The sequence below is a fragment of the Salvia hispanica genome, unplaced genomic scaffold (genome assembly GCF_023119035.1).
Source record: "Salvia hispanica cultivar TCC Black 2014 unplaced genomic scaffold, UniMelb_Shisp_WGS_1.0 HiC_scaffold_65, whole genome shotgun sequence".
NCBI lineage: Eukaryota > Viridiplantae > Streptophyta > Magnoliopsida > Lamiales > Lamiaceae > Salvia > Salvia hispanica.
In genome coordinates, this window is record NW_025952410.1 from 10,655 (window position 1) to 30,462 (window position 19,808).

At 36.7% G+C, this 19,808-nt stretch overlaps 1 protein-coding gene across 1 annotated transcript; it reads right to left on the reverse strand.

Moving 5' to 3' along the window:
• Nucleotides 1-14,118: 14,118 nt before the first annotated feature.
• On the reverse strand, nucleotides 14,119-18,230 carry LOC125199727 (vacuole membrane protein KMS1-like). Its single transcript, XM_048097650.1, has 8 exons — nucleotides 17,998-18,230; nucleotides 16,289-16,500; nucleotides 16,052-16,130; nucleotides 15,458-15,757; nucleotides 15,102-15,259; nucleotides 14,891-15,007; nucleotides 14,598-14,777; nucleotides 14,119-14,507 (listed from the first exon to the last, which is right to left on the reverse strand). Exons 1-8 carry the CDS (start codon nucleotides 18,059-18,061, stop codon nucleotides 14,328-14,330), a joined length of 1,290 nt encoding a protein of 429 aa, XP_047953607.1. The 5' UTR covers nucleotides 18,062-18,230; the 3' UTR covers nucleotides 14,119-14,327.
• Between the last annotated feature and the right edge of the window lie 1,578 nt (nucleotides 18,231-19,808).

Consider the following 19,808-nt stretch of genomic DNA (forward strand, 5'->3'; position numbering starts at 1 on the left):
TCTTCATGAAAGATCACATCACGACAAAAAATTGACGGAATGAGATCATAGAAGTTTGTATCCTTTTCTCCGGATCCCAACAAAAATGCATTCATGGCTCGTGGATCAAATTTTTTCTTTGGAGGACTAATGTAGCATAACACTTGCACCTAAAATGGTAGATGATCAAGAGTTAGGGGATGGTTGTATAACTTTAAAAGTGGTGCAATTGGAAAGGAGCGATGAAGTGCGTTAATTAAGAGCATTCTGTAAGAATACTTTCACCCATAATGACAATGGCACTTGCTTTGAAAATACAAGGGAACTCGATCATTTAAGATGGGGCGGTGCTAACGTTCTACTACCCCGTTTTTAGGGTATAAACACAAGATTTTTGCAATTCGATGCCATGTTGATTAAGAAATGGTTGAAGGAAAGAATTCCAAGCCGTTATCGATCTAAAGGCTTTGATGGTGGTACAAATTGGACTTGGACAAATTTGATGAATTTGGTTATAAAGGGTTGTGTTTGATTTATGTTTCATGAGGTAAACCCATGTACATCGGTATTGTCATCAATATAGGGAAAAAAGCCTAATGAGTAGGTGTTTTGTGTGGTCCCCATATATCACAATGAATTAATTCAAAAGATGATTTTGTTGAAATTGATGACTCAACTTATTTTTAACACAAGTATACCCGCAAGTGTACGGGGCTAATGTAGCAAATAGTAAGCAAAGAGTATCATATCCACAACGAAGTTTTCAACCTAATTACCACGAACCAACCTCAACTACTATCTAGATGAATCGGGAATTTTGGTTTTTCTAAATCTATTTAAAAAACAAGGTAAAAACAATTAAAAAAAACTAGAGAACTAAAAGAAATAAAAACGGATTAGATCAAAGATGCGAAGGGTGAATCCTACGGATCGATAACAACTATCCTATGCTCAACTAACTTCCTAACTATGCCAACAAAGGGTATCAAGGGTTATTAAGCTATCACTAAGGGAAAACAATATCTTTTCTCAAAGCATATAATTTGTAGATTGCTCCCTTAACCGAAATCTCCTTCCTAAACCAAAGGCAACAACCCCTAAAAAATTTAAGATACTTAGTTTATTAAAGGCTCAAATCTCTCGATTATATTGGCAAAAAAGTCAATTTCTTCTCTTTCAAAAAACTACCATTTCCTCGGCTTGTAGTAAAATCAGCATTTAAAAGGGTGATAAATAAATGTATAAGCAAAGAAATCAAAATAACCACATGCCAAGGCATAGAAAAGGAAATCAATTAAACATGAATCTTTGTATCCCCCCCATAAACTCCTAAGGATTTAGCTACTCATGTTCAACAAAAAAAGTCAAAAAAATATTAAAAAAAACTTTTTTTTAACAAGAAAAAACAAAAAGAAACCCCCTTAAAATTTGGTTTCGGTTTGGAGGCCTCGCCCTCAATTTTGCATTTAATACCTCCCCGGGCTTTTTCTTCCGGTAAAAAAGTGGGTATTTTTGGGTTGAAGGCTTGTAAGTTGTTTTTGGAGGCTTTCCTGGCATATATATACCTAGGGTTGATTTTGGGCCAAAAAAGGGTTTGGCCGGCGGGGGTCCCCATTTGGGGTGGCCCCGGGCGGCGGTCGCCAGCTGCTAGGGGCTTTTTTTGGGCGGTTGTTGGCGGGTCGCCGGGGTTCGCCAGCGGACCTCGGGTCCCCATGTCACCGGCCTGGCGGCCTTGGAAAAATGGCCAAACTTTTCCCACCGAACTGATTGAGATTTTTAAGATATCCACTGGCTTTTGGGAAACGGAGAATTATGCATTATATGCGAATCGGACTAAAAAATTTTCCCCAGATGTTGTCTCGAACATTGAGCAGCTGCACTTTCCTATATTTTGTACATTTTTCTACACATTCTTCAAAAAATGGTCAAAATACCAACATAATAAAAAGCTTTTTAATCATATCTCAAAGTACACAATATATGATTAAAAACCCAAAAAAAAAATTTCCCTTTTAAAATCAGTAAAACCATTTTTTCAATTAAACTATTTGAAAAGGAATCTGGTTTTTTTTTAATTGGCAAAAGGGAAATTACTCAAAATATCACTTTTATTTAATTTTAATGAAGGGAAAAAAAACATTCAAACCAAAGATTTGAGGTTCCCGGGGTGGGAAAGCCGAGGCTGGTGTACTAGAAAAAAAGAAAAGAAATGGTGTTGGGTGAGGACGGGGACATGGATAACCCCCTTGTTGCCACCCGGGGCCAATCGCCCTTTCCCCGTGGTTTCCCTTTAAAAAACAAAAATCGGAAAAAGGGGTTCCTTAACAATTTGATCTCGGGTTTGTTTTTTGGGAAAGGAATGAGATTTGGTTAAATGAGGGAAAACCAAAATACGTTTTAAATTGAAAATTTGGGTTAAATGGGTCCCACATGTGTGATATCGCGATGGCATGACTAGGAAGATTTCAATGGTGTTGTGTAATTGTTGTGTAGGTGATAAAAGAGATGGGTGTGAAGTGATATGATGCCATGGCTCCCTTTATCAGAATCCAACAATTGGCATCGGCAATATTAGCAGCATGTGATGAAGTAGGCGAACCTGCTGCATTAGCATAGACATCATTATTACTATATTAGTTATTCTTGTTTAGGGCGCTCACTACTTGTGCCAACTACGTAGATATTACAGGAGAAATACCATTGATGAGAGAATTTCCAGCCCCTTGTTGTGAAGTGTCGGCCATGTGGGCCGATAGTGTGTTACCGCGATGGATACCTTGATTATATCAGACAGCAACTCTCCCATTTTTCAGTACGCGGTCTTCGGTGTGCCTCTTTTATTACGAGAAGATGCAGGTGATACTTTAAGGTTCGACAATCAGCAATAATATCCGGTCATTGGCAATGGTCACAAAGTTTCTCCTTCGAATTTTGGATGGAAAGATTTCCCTTGAACTGCAGCAGCAATAGAAAGAATTTTCAGGTGTGTCGAGATGATACACTGCCTTTGCATTTCCGCTTGTATACGCTAAAAGTATACCTGGCGGACATTGGGCAGCGAATTCATCATCAAAATATTGAATCTCGCAGCCTTGAAAACATCCATTTAGACCCATGAGAAATTACGTGGTTTGTCCTCTTCTGTTCTTCATTGTGCAATTTTCTTGATTGCAAGCGACATGAGTGCGGTAAATATCAAGTTGAGCCCATAACGCCTTGATTTTGTATAATAAGCGACAACGATTGGATGAACCTTGCGTAATGGTCGCAATAGATCTTTGAACCTGATAAATGGCCGGTGCATTCTTCTGCGAGAATTGATCCCGCAGATCTTCCCAAACTTGCTGTGATGTTTAAAGCGTGGATGATGCCTTCGACAATGTCTTCCTCGACTGAATGAGTGAGCCACGACATAATCATGTTGTTACATTGTTTCCAAAATATTTTATTGGATCTTCTACTTGGGTGGCGGTGAGATCGATCCATCAATGGAAATCCACCTTGATTTTGCTGTTAAAGCGTGCAGCATAGATCGACTCCATGATTGATAGTTGGTTCTTTAATTTAGTTGGAACAAGTAAATGGCTGGTTGATACGAGTGATGGACGTAGTAAGGATGTGAAGGGTCCAAACTAGTACTTTTGGGTGTTGGAAACCATCTGTGTTTGACATGATATTTGGGGAAATAAGAGATGATTTTCAAGGTCACCAAGATTAGTGCTCAGGTACCAGATCAGAAGAAATAAAGGAAGTCATTGAAAGAAAGAAAGATGTTTTTGGAAGTGATATTTCTCTTCATATACGTTGGTGTATTTATATAAAGAATACGGCAAAGAGGAGTACTCCACTAATTAAGCTACTCTATATTATTTACATATAATCTTCTAAACCATTCAGAAGATAATTATCATTAACTATGAATATTTTCCCAATATATGGTCAAGGTACTTGCATATATTTAGGGATCAATTCCTTAATACCTGGGTGAGGGGAAGGACCGTCGATGGATTGGTTATTGCGTTGAAAAGCTAACTTCTGGTAGAGGCGATTGAGACCGTCCCCAGCATTTTCTGGATTCCTTTTGTAACAGATCATGTATGTTTATTTATCTTGGATAGCTTATTTTGTTGAGGTTGGGTTTTCTCGAGTAAATGTGAAAATTTAAGCAGGTCTTCTTGTGTCAAGCGCCTTATATGTTAAGAAACATTACTTTGCTATTTATTGTGTACAATTTCGCAAGCCAAGTTTATTTTAGAGTTGAAAGTGAATCTCTAACCAATTTTGATAAAAATGTTTATGGTTCAAAGTATGTAATTGGCATCAAGAATAACCCAGTTTCGAGAAAAAATGAAATCAATCATTAAACCATCGAGAATAATAAAGCGAAATAAAACATTAATCCATTGATGCTTCATTGTTAATCATTAGTTACAAACTTAGACTCGGAGTGTAAAAAAACATAGTCGGAAACCATTAGTCTTAATTAAGACTAGGAATTAAGAAAAGAAAAAGCAGTGGTGTTTGACTGGAAATCATTAAACTTAGCAAACAGCAAAAGATCGATGGATGGATAGGATGGGCGCACTCAGCGCCTTTTCTCCTTGAATTTGGCGGTTGTCGATGGACTTGGGAGACTTCTCTGCCGGGCTTCGGCTTCTTCGGAAAGGAGGGCGACGGGTGTACGGGTGCCGCAGCCGCGGGCACGACGGCGGCGGTGTCGGCCTCGGCCTCGGCCTTGGGCGTCGTCGCCGTCACCGAAGCTCCGGAGCGGAATCCAGCGACGCATCTAGTTCATTGGCATGTCTATGTCGACGAGCGTCGAGAGGCGGTGGATTCTAGTTCCTAATTCGGATTGAAGCGGCGACGTGGACGAAGCGACAACCATTTTTCTGGATTTTTTGCAGTTACTTGTAATTTGAAGAGAATTGTTGATGCATTGTACATATATAGTGTGAGTATAGGATGAGATCGGTAGTGAGGACGGTGAGTGAGATCGTTACTTGCTGAGCATTACTATTTTTCGAATGGACGAGTTTTTGCATTGCTTCAATGGAAGTGGAAAGAGCGAGAGAAATGTTGAGGGAGGAAAACGAAATTAGAGTATTGGAAATTTGGACCCCGCGTGTCGTGTCAGGCGACATTAAGAATTGAGGAAATGAAAATAGAATAATATTAGTGAACCATTGTGTCCCAGAGACAGAAAACATTTCGATCTCTATATAGTACCTTTATTTCTTGGGGAGACCGTTTATTCTTTCATTAATTGGAGTAGTAACAAAATTTTACATTCGTATGTATTTTTAAAAGTTAGTGTAATTTAAATTCCACATTTATATGTCCCTACTTCCTCTCCATGAAATATTGTCCAAGCTACTCGACGCGGGGTTTTAAAAAATACGAAGAAAAATGAATTGATGAAAGTGGGGTCCATTTACCAAAAAAAAGAACAAAACAAAGTGGACAACTTTTCCCGACGACCAATGGATAACATTTCATTATTGATTTTAATATAGAATGTAGAAAGTGTATTGAGTTAGTAAAAAAAAAAATACTCCCTCCGTCCCCCCTAATTTGTCACCATTTGACCCGGCACGGGTTTAAGAAATGTAATAGAAAGCGGGTTTTAAAAAGTTAGTGGCGGTGGATCATACTTTTATATTATTAGTTTTATAAAATGGAGTGAGATAAGTTAGTGGAATGTAGGGTTCACTACCATAAATATAAAAATAAAAGATGGCAAATTTTCGGGACAACAAAAATAATAATAACGACAAATTTTCAAAGACGGAGGAGTAATATTTTATAAACGGATCGAAATAATTAAAATAAACAACATTTCATGGGCGGGAGAGTTGGGGGTAATAAATAAACAACACAAATGAAAGACTCCCTCCGTCCCGTAAAATTTTTGGGACCATTTGACTCGGGACGAGTTTTAAGAAATGTAATAGAAATGGGGTTTAAAAGTGTGGGATACGGATCTTACTTTTATATACTCCTACCCTCCGTCCCGAAAGATTTTTCCCTTCCTTGGGGCACGGGGTTTTACAGTTATTTTTGTGTGGTAAAAAGAGAGACTAAAATAAGAGAGAGGAAATAAAGTAGAGATAAAAGTGTTTCCGTTTTAAGTAATGGGTCATCTTGATTGGGACAAACCAAAAAGGAAAGTGGGTCATCTTCAATAGGACGGAGGAAGTATTAGTTTTAAAATAAAATGCGAGTAGAAATGAGTTAGTGGAATGTAGGGTCCACTATCAAAAATAGTAAAAGTAAAAGATGACAAATTTTAGGGACGGACAAAAAAAATAAACGACAAATTTTTTGGGACGGGGGTAGTAAAAAGCATCCCCAAGGCTTTAAAGGGCCCCGCCAAATACTCCTCCTACATCCTCGGGACTAAAATTCCCTCCCCATCATCGGACAGAACCGGACCAAAAAAAAGGCTAGCCATGGGCCCCCCCACAACAAACAAAATTAAAAAAAAAAAACCAAGAAAATCTCCAATGACTTTAGGGCCCCCCTTTTCCCCGCCACGTCATCAACACTTAAAAAATTTTACCTACCACATCATCATTTTAATCAAATAGGTTTGCCTTTAAAGGTAGCCACCCGGTTTCCGCAATAAAAAAAAAATTAAAAAACAACACATTTTTCCAAAATTAAAAAACAAAATGGAATTAAATTTACGACACATATACGGAAAAAAATTCTTAATTTTTTTTTTAAAAAAAAAAAAAGTACATCAACTAAAAAAAAAAAAAAAATTACATAATAAAAAAAAGGGTTTTCCCCAAAAACCACCGCCCCACTTTACTCCTCACTAATTTATTAAAAAAAATACATTAAAAAATGTAATAAATACAATAATTTTATATAAATTAAAAAAAGGTCCATCCTAAAAAATTCATTAAAAAATGCACATAAAGAAATGCATAAAAAAATACATTAAAAATGCAACCGGCAGTAAATAGTCTATAATGGCGGCTATGATCGGCTTTTGCCGCTGGTAAATCGGCAGCTTCGCAATATCAATTGACGCGAATCGGAAGCCGGTGGGTTAACCGCTATTGGAGATGCTCTAAATATATCGAATTAAACACAAAATACGGAATTAAATTTACGACACATATATCGGGAAAATACAATGATTTCATTTAAATTAAAAAAAGTGCGTCCTAAAAAAATTACATAATTAAAAATACCTAAACAAAAAAACTATACGCTGCGCTTGAAAGGTTACTAGTTTGTGTTTACAAGTGTGTTCAAAAGGAAATAACAGGTTCCCTAGTCCAGCAAATCCACTAGATCACGCGGTCTAGAACTCGTTGATCTAGAAATCCCGGTCCCTGACACACAGAAGCACTTCTTTCAAAAACCCTCAACCACTTTACTAAACCTAGTATAGGAAGTAGGGATCGATCCCACGAGGGATGCGTAATACTTTTTTTTGGGTTGAGGAAAACCAATTAAACTTGACTTGGGAATCTTTAAAACTCCTAAGCTAACAGCTAGACCTAGGTGAAATCATAAGAGAATGTTGCAAAGGAAATTAACTACTCAACACTTGATCTAAGAAAACTACTTTACTTACTAGACCTAGGAAACAAACTGATCAGGTGGACCATGACCGAAAAAGCAGTAGACGACAAAAGCGCGTAATAACTAACTCTAGTACTAACTAACAGCGACATCATCTTCTACAACCAAATTGCGTAAAACTCATAAGAAAACAGAGCAAACTAATTTTAAGTCAAATCAATGCATAATCAACGAAGAACTGAACAGATCTGCAGGCGCTAGACGAAGCAAAACAAAACAAGAAGAAAACTCAAATCCATCTAACAACTTTCTTTTCTCACTTCAATCAACCTCGACGCTAAATCCACTCCGGATCCAAGCGTCCAACACGACATCCAACCAACAAACACTTCATCACTTCGACTTCGAACTACAACCTCCAAACAATCAATAAACCACGAGATCTATCACCAAATTCCCATATCAAACACCATAATATCAAAATAAAACAAGATCGACATAATACTTGTAAAAATAAACTTCCAAATGGAGATCACGTAAATCAACTTGAAATTCAACTACTAAGCGCAAATCAACCAAAGCGAAAAGATAATAAGATTCATCAACAACCAAGTCGACTCCAAAAAGTGAAGTTCGACAGAAGAAACGAGTAAACAACTGAAATTAAGAGAAATTGTATCTCGTCCACACTGGACGGTTCAACCGCGAAACTTCTAAAGAAATTAACCCTTTGTACCCGACTACCGCATCTCCCATTCCCAAGTGTGTGTAATGTGTGGAGCTAAGAAGAGAGTGAAAAGTGATCGATGTGCGTCTGCATGCTCTTCTATATATAGCGTTGGAGTGGGCCCATGGTATAGATAAGACTTTGTTGCCCCCCTATTCTCGGCACTGCCCTCTTCTTTCTTTAAATCCGCTCACTTCGTTCCTTTCCTTCGCTAGACCATCTCTTTCAAGACTTCCTCGATCTAGCGATTTTTCTTCACACACTCGGCTTAGGAAACGTGTTAGACCCAAGAAATTATAACGTTTTTTTCACATATAACCGATGCATGAAATTACCTTATTAGCAGCCTCCGGCCCACAACTCTTCAATTAAATCCTTTGGAGTTGAATATGAGCATCCACTGCGTATGTCGGCATGCCTGGAGGCTGCCGGTTTCATCGTGAGGTACCCCATCGACGTTGGCGCGGCACACGTGGTTGGACCGCCTCATTATCGTCGTTGGCCCAACTAGTCAGCTTGTACACCTTCATCTTCGACAATCATATTGTTCATGATAATACCGTGTACATTATATCAAGAATGCAACACATGCCACAAACGCGTTGACCCTTAATTGCCGCCCATCGAGCCCGGAGCACACCAAATGCGTCCACATCCTCGCGCGCCTATCGTTCCGCAAAGTAGGCCTTTCAGTTCTCATTTGCGCATCTGATCGTTCTTCACAAAGATCAGCCACCCAGTATAACTCATCCGCCAAGAAGAGCCCATATCATGCTTCTGGTCATGTATCGCGACAACCGATGGGCCGAACCGACGTCCCGTAATCGTCACAGCAAGGGGCGACAAGTCGAGGACGTTGAGGTCAAGTTGCCCGACACGGCTACCCCAAAATACGCTAGCCAAATCCACAGCCGATAATCCAGCTACGGCCCCGAGGATCATCGTGGGATTCTTTTCCTTGTATCCGGTGGTGTAGTAACCCCTTCCTGTGCAGCGGTCGGACAGCTTCTTCCACTCCCATTGCATACAATCTATGTTGCCTAACATCCCACGGGAACCCATGCTTATCCCCGTGCATACGGCAACATATCACGGCCGGTCTTCGGGGTAGAGGCACCTCGAGAATACTGGCTCACCGAATATTTCAACTGACGCCCTCACAAAAATTCAGAACATTTCAAACATCAAGTAGGCGCTGTCGTCTCACTGATGTGGAGGCATTGCCCTATATGTACGCCGCGCCTCCAGTAGGCTAACTCGCCTGATTGCCGCGGTAGCAGAATTTTTGAATAGCCGAGCTGGTTTGCCCGGGTACACTTGAGCATCGGGGTGCTGCCCGAAGCGGAAATACGAGATATCAACGCTCCAAAGCGTCAACGATACGCATAAACAACTCCCCGTGCATTCTAAAACGCCGCCTGAATGATGTTTGTCTGGAAACCGCGGCTACTCTGCGAAGTAGTCGTCAAGTAGCTGATGTGCAGCTACATAATCCCGATCAATCACTGCTTCTGGCGATGGACAACAAGTCGAGGTATCAAGCGGCGACGGAAGCAAGGCCCTTTCTAATGTAGCCGCTCCGCCTTGCGTGATCGTGATAGTGCCTCTAACTCTTCCAACACTTGCAATTCGAACTCCTCCTCAGCGCATCCCCCACCACTGCCACCACTACCACCCGCGTTACTCATTTCGCGTATTGCTCTTGTACAGAAATTCAGAGAGAGAGAAAACTCGTTAAAACAAGTGGTGCAAATGAAAATGACGTTCAAATCGCGTATATATAGTGTTTCGGAAATTAAATTAAAAAAAGCCGCTGGTCGATCGCAGCCTATAATGGCGGCGAGCCAATCGGCGAGCGCATTGACCAGCGACCAATAATCGGTCAGCGCTCACCTATTTTTTCGCCGATTTGGCGCTCGCCGCCTACAATGGTTCGGCGAGGCCAGCGCCGAGAATCGGCTAGCCGGCCCACTCACCGCCATTGCGGATGCTCTAATAAGAATATGAGTAAGGAAGGTAGGGACAAAAGGCAATACTCGTCGAAGTCTTATGAGAGATAAAAGAGGAGAGGAGAAACACACGTGATGCATTAATATTACACACACGGTTATGTGAGACATGTGGGGAGCAAAGAATAATCTCTAAGTATATACTACAAAAATATCAGCCAATGGACCCTTGTTTTCCATTTTCAGTTCTATTTCTTTTGATACATACTCTTTATTTCTTATGTTTTCCATTTTCAGATTTTCTTATGTTTTGAAAAGTGAAATCACCTAATTAACCCTTTAAATTAGAGGTGCCCACGGTTCAGGAACTGGCTGTTACAATTTTGGAAATTGTTGAACCGGAACCGAACCGTGAGGGTGTTTTGCGGTTACGGTTTTGGTTCTAAAATTGCCAGTTTCGGTTTCGGTTCCGAACCGGCGGTTTTCCGACGGTTTTTCACGGTTCTGAACCACCGGTTTTTTTGTGAATTTTTGCGGTTCCGGCTTGATTTCACGGTTTTCCGGCGATTTTTCGCGGTTCCGATTTGGAACCGCACGGAACCGGCAGTTCCGGCACGGTTTCGGTTTGGTAATTTTTGAACCTGAACCGAGTCACGGTTCAAAAATTCACGGTTTCGGTTCGGAATTGTAAACGGTGATTACGGTTTCGATTTTAACCGCCGATTCGATAAACCTTGGGTAAGTCCACTTTAAATTACCGAGATTTTACAAACTATTCATATTCCAACTACAATTATGGAGTAAGTGACAAGAGTAATTATTTTCCATAGTCTTAGTATGCGTTTTGCACAAATATAAACAATTATTGTGGAGCCAAAAGGAGTAGGTAGCATCAATATAAATGAGAAACTATATATATTATGTTAGATAAAAAAAAGAGATTTTTTTTTTTTAATTTGGAATCATATACTCTGTCCGTTCCAAGATAAGCGACTCACATTCCTTTTTGGAACGTCCCAAGATAAGTGAGTCATTTCTTTTTTTGGTATTCTCTCTTTTACTTTTTCTCTTTACTTCATTTACTTTATTCACTTTCCACTTTACTAACAAAACCTCATTTCCTTTAAATCTCGTGCCAAAAAAATTGTGTTCACTTATCTTGGGATGGAGGGAGTACTATATATCCTTCCTATATATGAAGATCTTTTTTGTGTGACTCTATCCGCAGTTAATGAGATGGAAAAATAATTCCAAGTAATCCTTTAAATAAATTATATTCCCTCCGTCCCAACTAAAAGTCAAAAAATTTTGGCATGAAGATTAAGAAAGTGTGTTGAAAAGTAAAGAGATAAGAATAAAATATAAAAGATACAGAGAGAGTAAAGTAGTTGATGAAATAAAGTAAGAGTGATTTAATATTTTGTTTTTTTAAAAAAAAAATGACTCAATTTAATTTGAAAATTTCAAAAAGAATTACAACTCAACTTAGTTGGACAGAAGGAGTAATATAGTTTTAATAATGTTACTTATATTCCAAGTGAATTTTAAAAATATTACTCCCTCCGTCCCAAGGTATTAGACCAACTTTCCTTTTTGGGATGTCCCAACATATTAGACTCATTTCTTTTTTTAGCAAAAAGCATCTATCTTATTTTATTCTCTACCTACTTTTTTCTCTCTTCTCTCCCCTACTTTTTCCCTCTCTCATACTTTACTCTCTCCACTTTAACTATTTAAATATCAATTCCTTAAATCATGTGCCCAAAAGAAGTGAGTCTAATACTTCAGGACGGAGGGAGTACTACGTTTATGAGTTTTAACATCTAAAACAAGTCTTATTCTACCACCTACCCACAAAAAGCATAGCTATTAAATAAATGTTGACTTGTGAAATTTCCTTGAGGAAAACATAAGTTATGTTAGCATCTTGCATCCATGGATGAGAAAACTAATAGAGTGAAATAAGAGGAGTTTTTGGGTGGGGGGGGGGGGGGGTTGGGCCAAGCACGTTTCCTAATATATGAGAGTGACAAGGGATTTGGTAGACACTTTTACAGATTCGTGGGGACCAATTTTATTTCAGCTCACGTATGATTTATAAATTAGTAGTAATAAATTCACGACTCTTTGTTTGGAAATGTACCAAAATATGGTAACATTATAGGAGTGTAGGACTTCCTATATGGATTATTATGGAGTATCAATATATGTATCTACATATACACATTCTCGTGTGTATTGACTTTAATTGCTTCTGGAAAAATTTAGTGAAATTACTTTAATCTACTTAATTTTATTAATCTTCATATTAATCATAATGTAAAATATTTTAATTAACTTTAATTACTTTAACTCTTAATTTCATATTTTATTTACTTTAATTAACTTAAATCTATTAATTTTTTGATATTAATCATGATGTAAAATACTTTTGCGCATATATAAATATTGTCATTGCACATTATTAACTACATAAATGGCTATATGTTATATTAAAATATAAAGGTAGATAAATATAAAAATATAATCTAAAAATTAGTTTTATTATATTATGTTAAATCTAAATCTACATTTACATAGCACGAAATAACTTTAAGAACAAAATACTACTCCACACAATAGATTACTCCTGCAAAAATAGCAGTTACATTCAAAATAAAAAATAATTAAAATTATGTTGCTATCAAAATTACTAAAGTTAATATTCAAAAAATGTCTCTACTTCAGAAAATAAATAAATATTAGTTCAAATAAAACTTTTCCAAAAATATTTCATGTAAATACGTCGAATACTAGGAGTACTATATGGTGGCGATCGGTTGACATGACTAATTGTCATGAGACTATCCATCTAGGATTAAGTTGTAGGATTATTTTAGTTGGAAGGGGGATGCTATGACTAATTATCATGAGACTATTCATCTATGATTAAATTGAGGGGGTCAATCTTATGAACCAAACTTGATACTCCGTACATGTTTAATCATGAGATTTAGTCTTGCCAACCGAACACTCACTATGTGTACGCATGAATGCATGTATTGTTATATATTGTACGTGTTATCCATAGGAAGGTCACAAAGTTTCCATATTTTAGTATATTTCCAAACAAGGTGAATGTTATATTAGTTGAAATAATTTGGGTGTTAATCTATTTCTACTTGTCAAATAAATATAGGTTGGACATACTACGTCACAATGCCACCTTGGTATGTCTTTACTAGTGAATTTATTTTCTGCTCGAAATTTAATCTTTTTCCATTTTTCGTCGAGCACAATTTACAGAAGACATCGTAATTACTATGATTTAATCTTTTTCTACTCTAATTTTATTATTATTATTATTATTATTATTATTATTATTATTATTATTATTATTATTATTATTATCATTATTATATCTATATATATATGTCATAACTTTGGACCATGATTTAAAACAAATCTTGAAGTTGGTGTGGGAAGGGAAATCAGTCAGTATAACTTACAAATTCAAGTCAATGGGAAGGGAAATCAGTCAGTATAACGAACAAATTCAAGTCAACAACGAAAAACCAGAAGTAAAGCAAAAATGTTTTTTTTTTTGCATTACCCATAAGAATAGGTCTTAGAAATCTCCAACCATTTACACCAAACTCAAACCCATTTTTGGGTATACGTCACACCAAAAAGTAGTTTTAATATTAAGCGTTTACACCAAATTCAAAATTTACACCATTTTTGAGTTTTTTGTCTATAAAAAATTTGCAGTAACACTATATTTGGCGTTGTTTCACAAAACACACCAAAAATGAGTTTGAGTTTAGTGTATAGTTGGAGAAGATTTCTATACCAAAACTCATTTTTAGAGTATGATTGGAGATGGTCTTAAGCCCCCCATTTCACATTCACATAGCTTTAAAAATGGCTTTTGAATTGCTACCCTCACACTAAAAAATCCTGCATTTATGTACAATTTCTTTAAAGGGCTTGACATTCTTCTGCTACATGTTTAAATCAGGGGCTTCAAGCCTTCAATGGTGAATGTGTATAAATATCACCCAAGAATCCTAAACCACAAACCTAATTATTAAAGTCGTGAGATAACCACGAAAAATGAAAAATAAGACAAAAATCATGGAAAATGTGAATGATCAGTTATTAGAAAGCTCTGACTCCGACGACCTGTTCTTCAATGCAGCAATTTCCTGATCTTGCTCTCTCTTTAGATGGCTCTGTGCAGTTGAATTCACAATCTTTACAAAAAAGTTCATTAGCATGATCCACACCACAGTGTTCCAAATGGATGTCAGCGAGAAATCCCATTTCGCCGCCTGATTGAAACAAATGTTAGCAGGCAGAGAGAAGAACACAGCGAATCTATTAACATGCGACAAGAGAAAAAGAGAGAGAGGTGCAAATACCTTGACACTAGTGGGAGGCTCAGGTTTTGTGGACAAGTACTTGTTTTTCACAGAATGGAGATTGGCGATAAGCTTAGGCATAACGGAACTGGAACCGGGTAGTTTGCTAGACAGCCAAAGCAGTTCATTTTCCATCCAATGAAGCAGTTGGTTGTTGCATACGGATATGATGAACACTGTCTGCATTCATATCGGTAAGTAAAGAATGTCAATTTTCAGAGGGAAAAACCGACATTGTGCCCATGTTGTTTATTTGTCAGAGGGGAGACAGAAAATAGGTATCTGCTACGCACCTGAATGTGAGTCTTGATAATTGCTTTGCCTATCGCCGTTGCCAAGAAAAATTCCCAGAAAGGAATTCCGAACTGTCCACACATTATTCCTGCAAGATCAAATAAAGGATTCGGTACCTACAAAATATTCCCATAGAACTTAAGTCACACTTGCAGTCGTACAAAAATGAACATCAATGGAATAAGGAGTTAAAGCAGGTAAGCAGCTAACCGAAGCAAGAATGAGGATTGTGAAGAAGTTCAGATATTGAGCATGCGACAGGAACCAACGTTTTATTTGATTCAGACGAGTTGATAAGAACCCCTTATCTTCTGCCGAGGAAGCATCTAATTCTTCCATGGCATCTACTGTGTCACCGGACAAGCGAGCTACACAAATAACGCATACAAGGTTAAACTGAATCAACAACTTTCCAGAATTACAAAAGCTATTTATCATCGTAAATGAGCTCCGTGTAGTATAATTATATTAAGTTTGACAGGGAAGTTGGAATCCGAAGGCTAAGTTGGCAAACAAAAGCAGTTTGAATCAGATGAAGATACAAAAACATCTAGCCAACGTTCTACCTGCCCTTGAAATGAAGTAGGGAGGAAGTTCACCAAGTGCAGTGCCGAGCCCCCATAGAATGGCCTCCAACTGGACCTGGGGCAATATCCTACTGAGTGGGATACGTACACTGTCTGATGGCGGATACAACGGGGGCCCAAAGTCGGCACATTTCTTCCCAAGCCACGAAGGGCCTTTTTTTAATTGTATTGTATCATATGTAGCACTTTTGATGTCCACTCGGCCACATTTTATTGCTTTTATAGTGAAGAATGCAATATGAGGTCCCAGGTAGAGAACGAAAGTGTGTAATCCAGATCCTAAACAAGTAGCACAGTGAAGCAAGTTCAGAAACTAATAGATATGATCATACAAAAGATTGCTTGGAGGTAGTTGACATCAAGTGTCAATATGTACTGGAAGTTGCCTTCACGAACCACCATATTATAGTATAAATAAGTAGTTTATGTGTTGTCTTAATTAGTTTGTTAACCTCAACAACATTCTTTAACTTTGAAATCGGCACATGGACTTATCCCAAGTATATTTCCATCATTTCTACCAACAATATAAGAATAACCAAACGCGCTCTAACTTTTCAAGTCTTAGCTTACCAAGTCCAATGGATGATGCGACTCCAAGAGCCACCCACCACAGCATAAACTGCACATAACGCTGAATTTCCTTGACATGCTGCATCATAGATTACATGTAGACCTAGTTAGAGGAAAAACTCAACGTGTGTCAATCAGTAACCAGAGGCACGTTTTGGCAAGATATAAAGTGACTAGATACGAATAAGAGAGCAATAACATAACAAAAAGGATAGCCAAATATGGCATTCGGATTACCTTCCCATGAGGGCCCTCGACAGTCACGAATAGTGTGCCGATGGCAACAACGATAGCAGTCAACAGGATTAACCAACCTACATGTGATAACATATATGCCACGGATTTTCTTATATACTGCATAACAGCCAGAATAAAGAGCCTTAATGTCTTGAAGGGCTGTGAGGTCAGAGTCAAATTATCTAAATCTTGTCGGTGCTTTTCATGAAGTCCTGAAAATCAGAAATTAGCCAATTAAAGGAACATGTGATTGAAACTTGGAATGAATTGGGAAGATCTTAGTAAAGCACACTATATTCCAAAATATTGAATTATACATAATACATATCATTCCATGATAGATTTGCTGCATTGTAATAGCTATTGACATCCACGTTAGCAGTCACTTTCAGAAAAAAAAATTCCTGGTAATTTACTAACTATCCAAATGAGTGCGTAGAAAATTTCGCTTGCACGCTTGTGCAGCAGATGATTATTCTTGCTACAATCAGCGTTCAAATTCTCAATAACCTTAAATCATGGTGTGCATATACAACAACTATTCTACACCTGAAGACACGGTTAAAAAAACAAGTCATCTTTGAAGGGTTTTACTTGTGATACTAAAAGAAATGTTTCAAATTCTATTTCAAATCTGAGGGAGCCCTAACTCTCCTATCGGCCAATTTAGCATAGCCGGAGAAAAGCCAAATGCTATCCGCTTCACTTAACCATATCATATCAGAGAATATGAGCTGCATTATGAGTTCAGAAAAATTCATGAATATTAGGGAATTCATATCAATATAGCCATATTTATTTCTCCCAATGAGGGATTAGGCAAGGCAGGCACTGTGGAACGGTGAAATCATTTTTCCAGCATAGATTTATAAAAGTATTACTGCATTATGTAAACTAGTATCACTGGTTAGTCATCCACAAATTCACTAATTCTTCTGATGCGCACACTTAAAATTGCAAAAGGATGTGACTCCATTGGAACCTAGCATACAAAAATTCCAAAATGCACGGTCACGTATAAGGCCATCTAGCATCCAGTGATCCAGAATCCAGATAATGTCAAACTAAAATATTCGCAGTTCTCCAGATAACCAAATCAAGAGAAAATGCTCCAATCAAAAGCTCACTTCCCATGTCAGAGTGCTTGTGATGATTATTATTAGGATCATAAGTGAAAATATCATTATCATTTTCTTCCGATTACAATCCATATGAATCAACCAAAAGATTTGACGCACCAATAGACCTAGATGAATAACATTCTGAAATAACTTGCAACATATTGCACCAATTAAACTGCAGCTGATATAATATCATGTAGCATCAATGCAAATACAATGTGATGAATTCCAAGTCCCTAAACAAAGTAATCAGTAATCTCAATAAGCATTCACATATATTCACAAATCCAGCTCAGATTAAATAAATGGTGAAGATAAATTCAAAACATGTAGTAACAAAGTAAATTCACAAATGCAGCATAAATAACATATACATCCACAAACCTGAAATTTTACAATCATATCAACAATAAGGCGCTAAAATAAAATAAAATCTGTACATAAACAATGTAATCTCAGATTAAAATCAAGAAATCCACATCTAAAAAATAACAAAAAAAGTGCAATTCTTTATCTGTTCAACCATTCATAAAAGCACAAAATCAAAAAAATCATGAGGAAAGAATGATTTAGAAATGATCATCTCACCTGAGACCGGCATCGCTCTATCACCGGAAATACTATCGGAATTTAATATCTCGTTGGAGGCCATTTGCCTATATTCTTTCACACACCATCCGCCACAAACTCGCTCGAAATTAATTAAGCTAAATTTCGTTAATCTTGATTGCAATTTGCAAGGCAATCCAAAATCAATCAGTACAAAAATATGAAAACAAAATTAGCGGGATTTATTGATTAAGGTGGAGACATCTGGGCAATGTGTGAAGCATGAGAAACAACAATAAATACAATTATTTTATGGGTTCTTACTATTTTTAATTGATAGTACAAACAAAAACAACTCGTAATTTTCAATTTTCCACGACAAACAGTGCTTTAATTTTTTGGTGATCGATAACTCTACTTCCGTATTTTATTTTCGTGTAGTTTCAAGCTACCAGTATTACTCCCTCCGTCCCCTATTACGAGTCACACTTTGACCGGACACGGGTTTTAAGAAAGGTAAAAAAAAATTGCTTTGAAAAAATTAGTGGAATGTGGGATCTACTTACCATTTATGATAAAAATGAAGTGTGACTCTTAATTGGGGACGGACCGAAATGAAAAAATATGACTTTTAATAGGGGACGGAGGAGTATTTTATTTTTACAAAAACTTTTCTCTTTCAATTTTACTTATTTTGCTCTTTACTTTTTCCATTCATGCTTATTCTTTAAAAAAAAATCTCTACTTAAATTTTAAACATCAATTTCTCAAATATAGTACCAAAATAAACAACTCAAGTAGCTTGGATCAGAAATTATAACAAATAAAGACTAAAATCGAGATAAACATCAAAATTAAAATAAATATTTTTTATACATAAGATTATAAATTAACATTAAAAACATTTTTGGTCTAATTGGTATTGTTGGGCATGTTTCCTATTGCAGATGTTGGGTTTTTTCAATTGGATTTTTTGAGCCATATCTAATTTGATCTATTATTGGAAGTAATTACATAATTTATACAAAATGTTTCACTTTTGTTTCATATTAGACATTAGTACAAAAAGTTTCATTCGTATTTCAATTTGATACATTTCTTTATTTTTGTTTGGATATCGTTAACTCTTTGTCTATGTAAAGTACAAAATGTGTCATATTATTTCATGTTGGTACAAAGTTTAAACACATGTGACGGAATGTTTTAAAATGAAACACAAATAAAACTTTTTGTAGTATGATATATGTAAACTTTAAACTTTTTGTATTAATATAAAACAAAGGTAAAATATTTTGTAATATTGAGTCATGTATTTACCCCTATTATGTGGTCTAAAAGATTAATTTAGTCCAAACAAAGTTCCCAGGGATCAAAATATTACCCTATTATGTGGTCTAAAAAATTAATTTAAGTCCAAACAAAGTTCCCAGGATCAAAATATAACTTATTGCAAATATCATTTTATTTAACTTATTTGCATATAATTATTCGATTATAAAAATTCAGATAGTATAATACTATAAAGCTAAATATTTTTCATACGTCGTCCACTTCTATGTCTGTTGTGGTGTGGATTACCTCAATGGCCAATGCTTTATATACGTATATCAAACAAAAAGGTCTTCATTCTAACGGAGACATCATAAATGATCTTGAAGGACAATGGTATTCCTGCTATATTATGATGGTAGGCGAATTAAGCAAAGTCACGTTTATAATTATTTTCATTAATACTCCATGTATGGGAAATCGAAACTCGAAAGCGACACATGACACTGAAGAATTCAAATAGGGAAATTTTAAATTAATTTTAACTTTTTTATTCTTAATCTAATTAATTATTTAAAAAA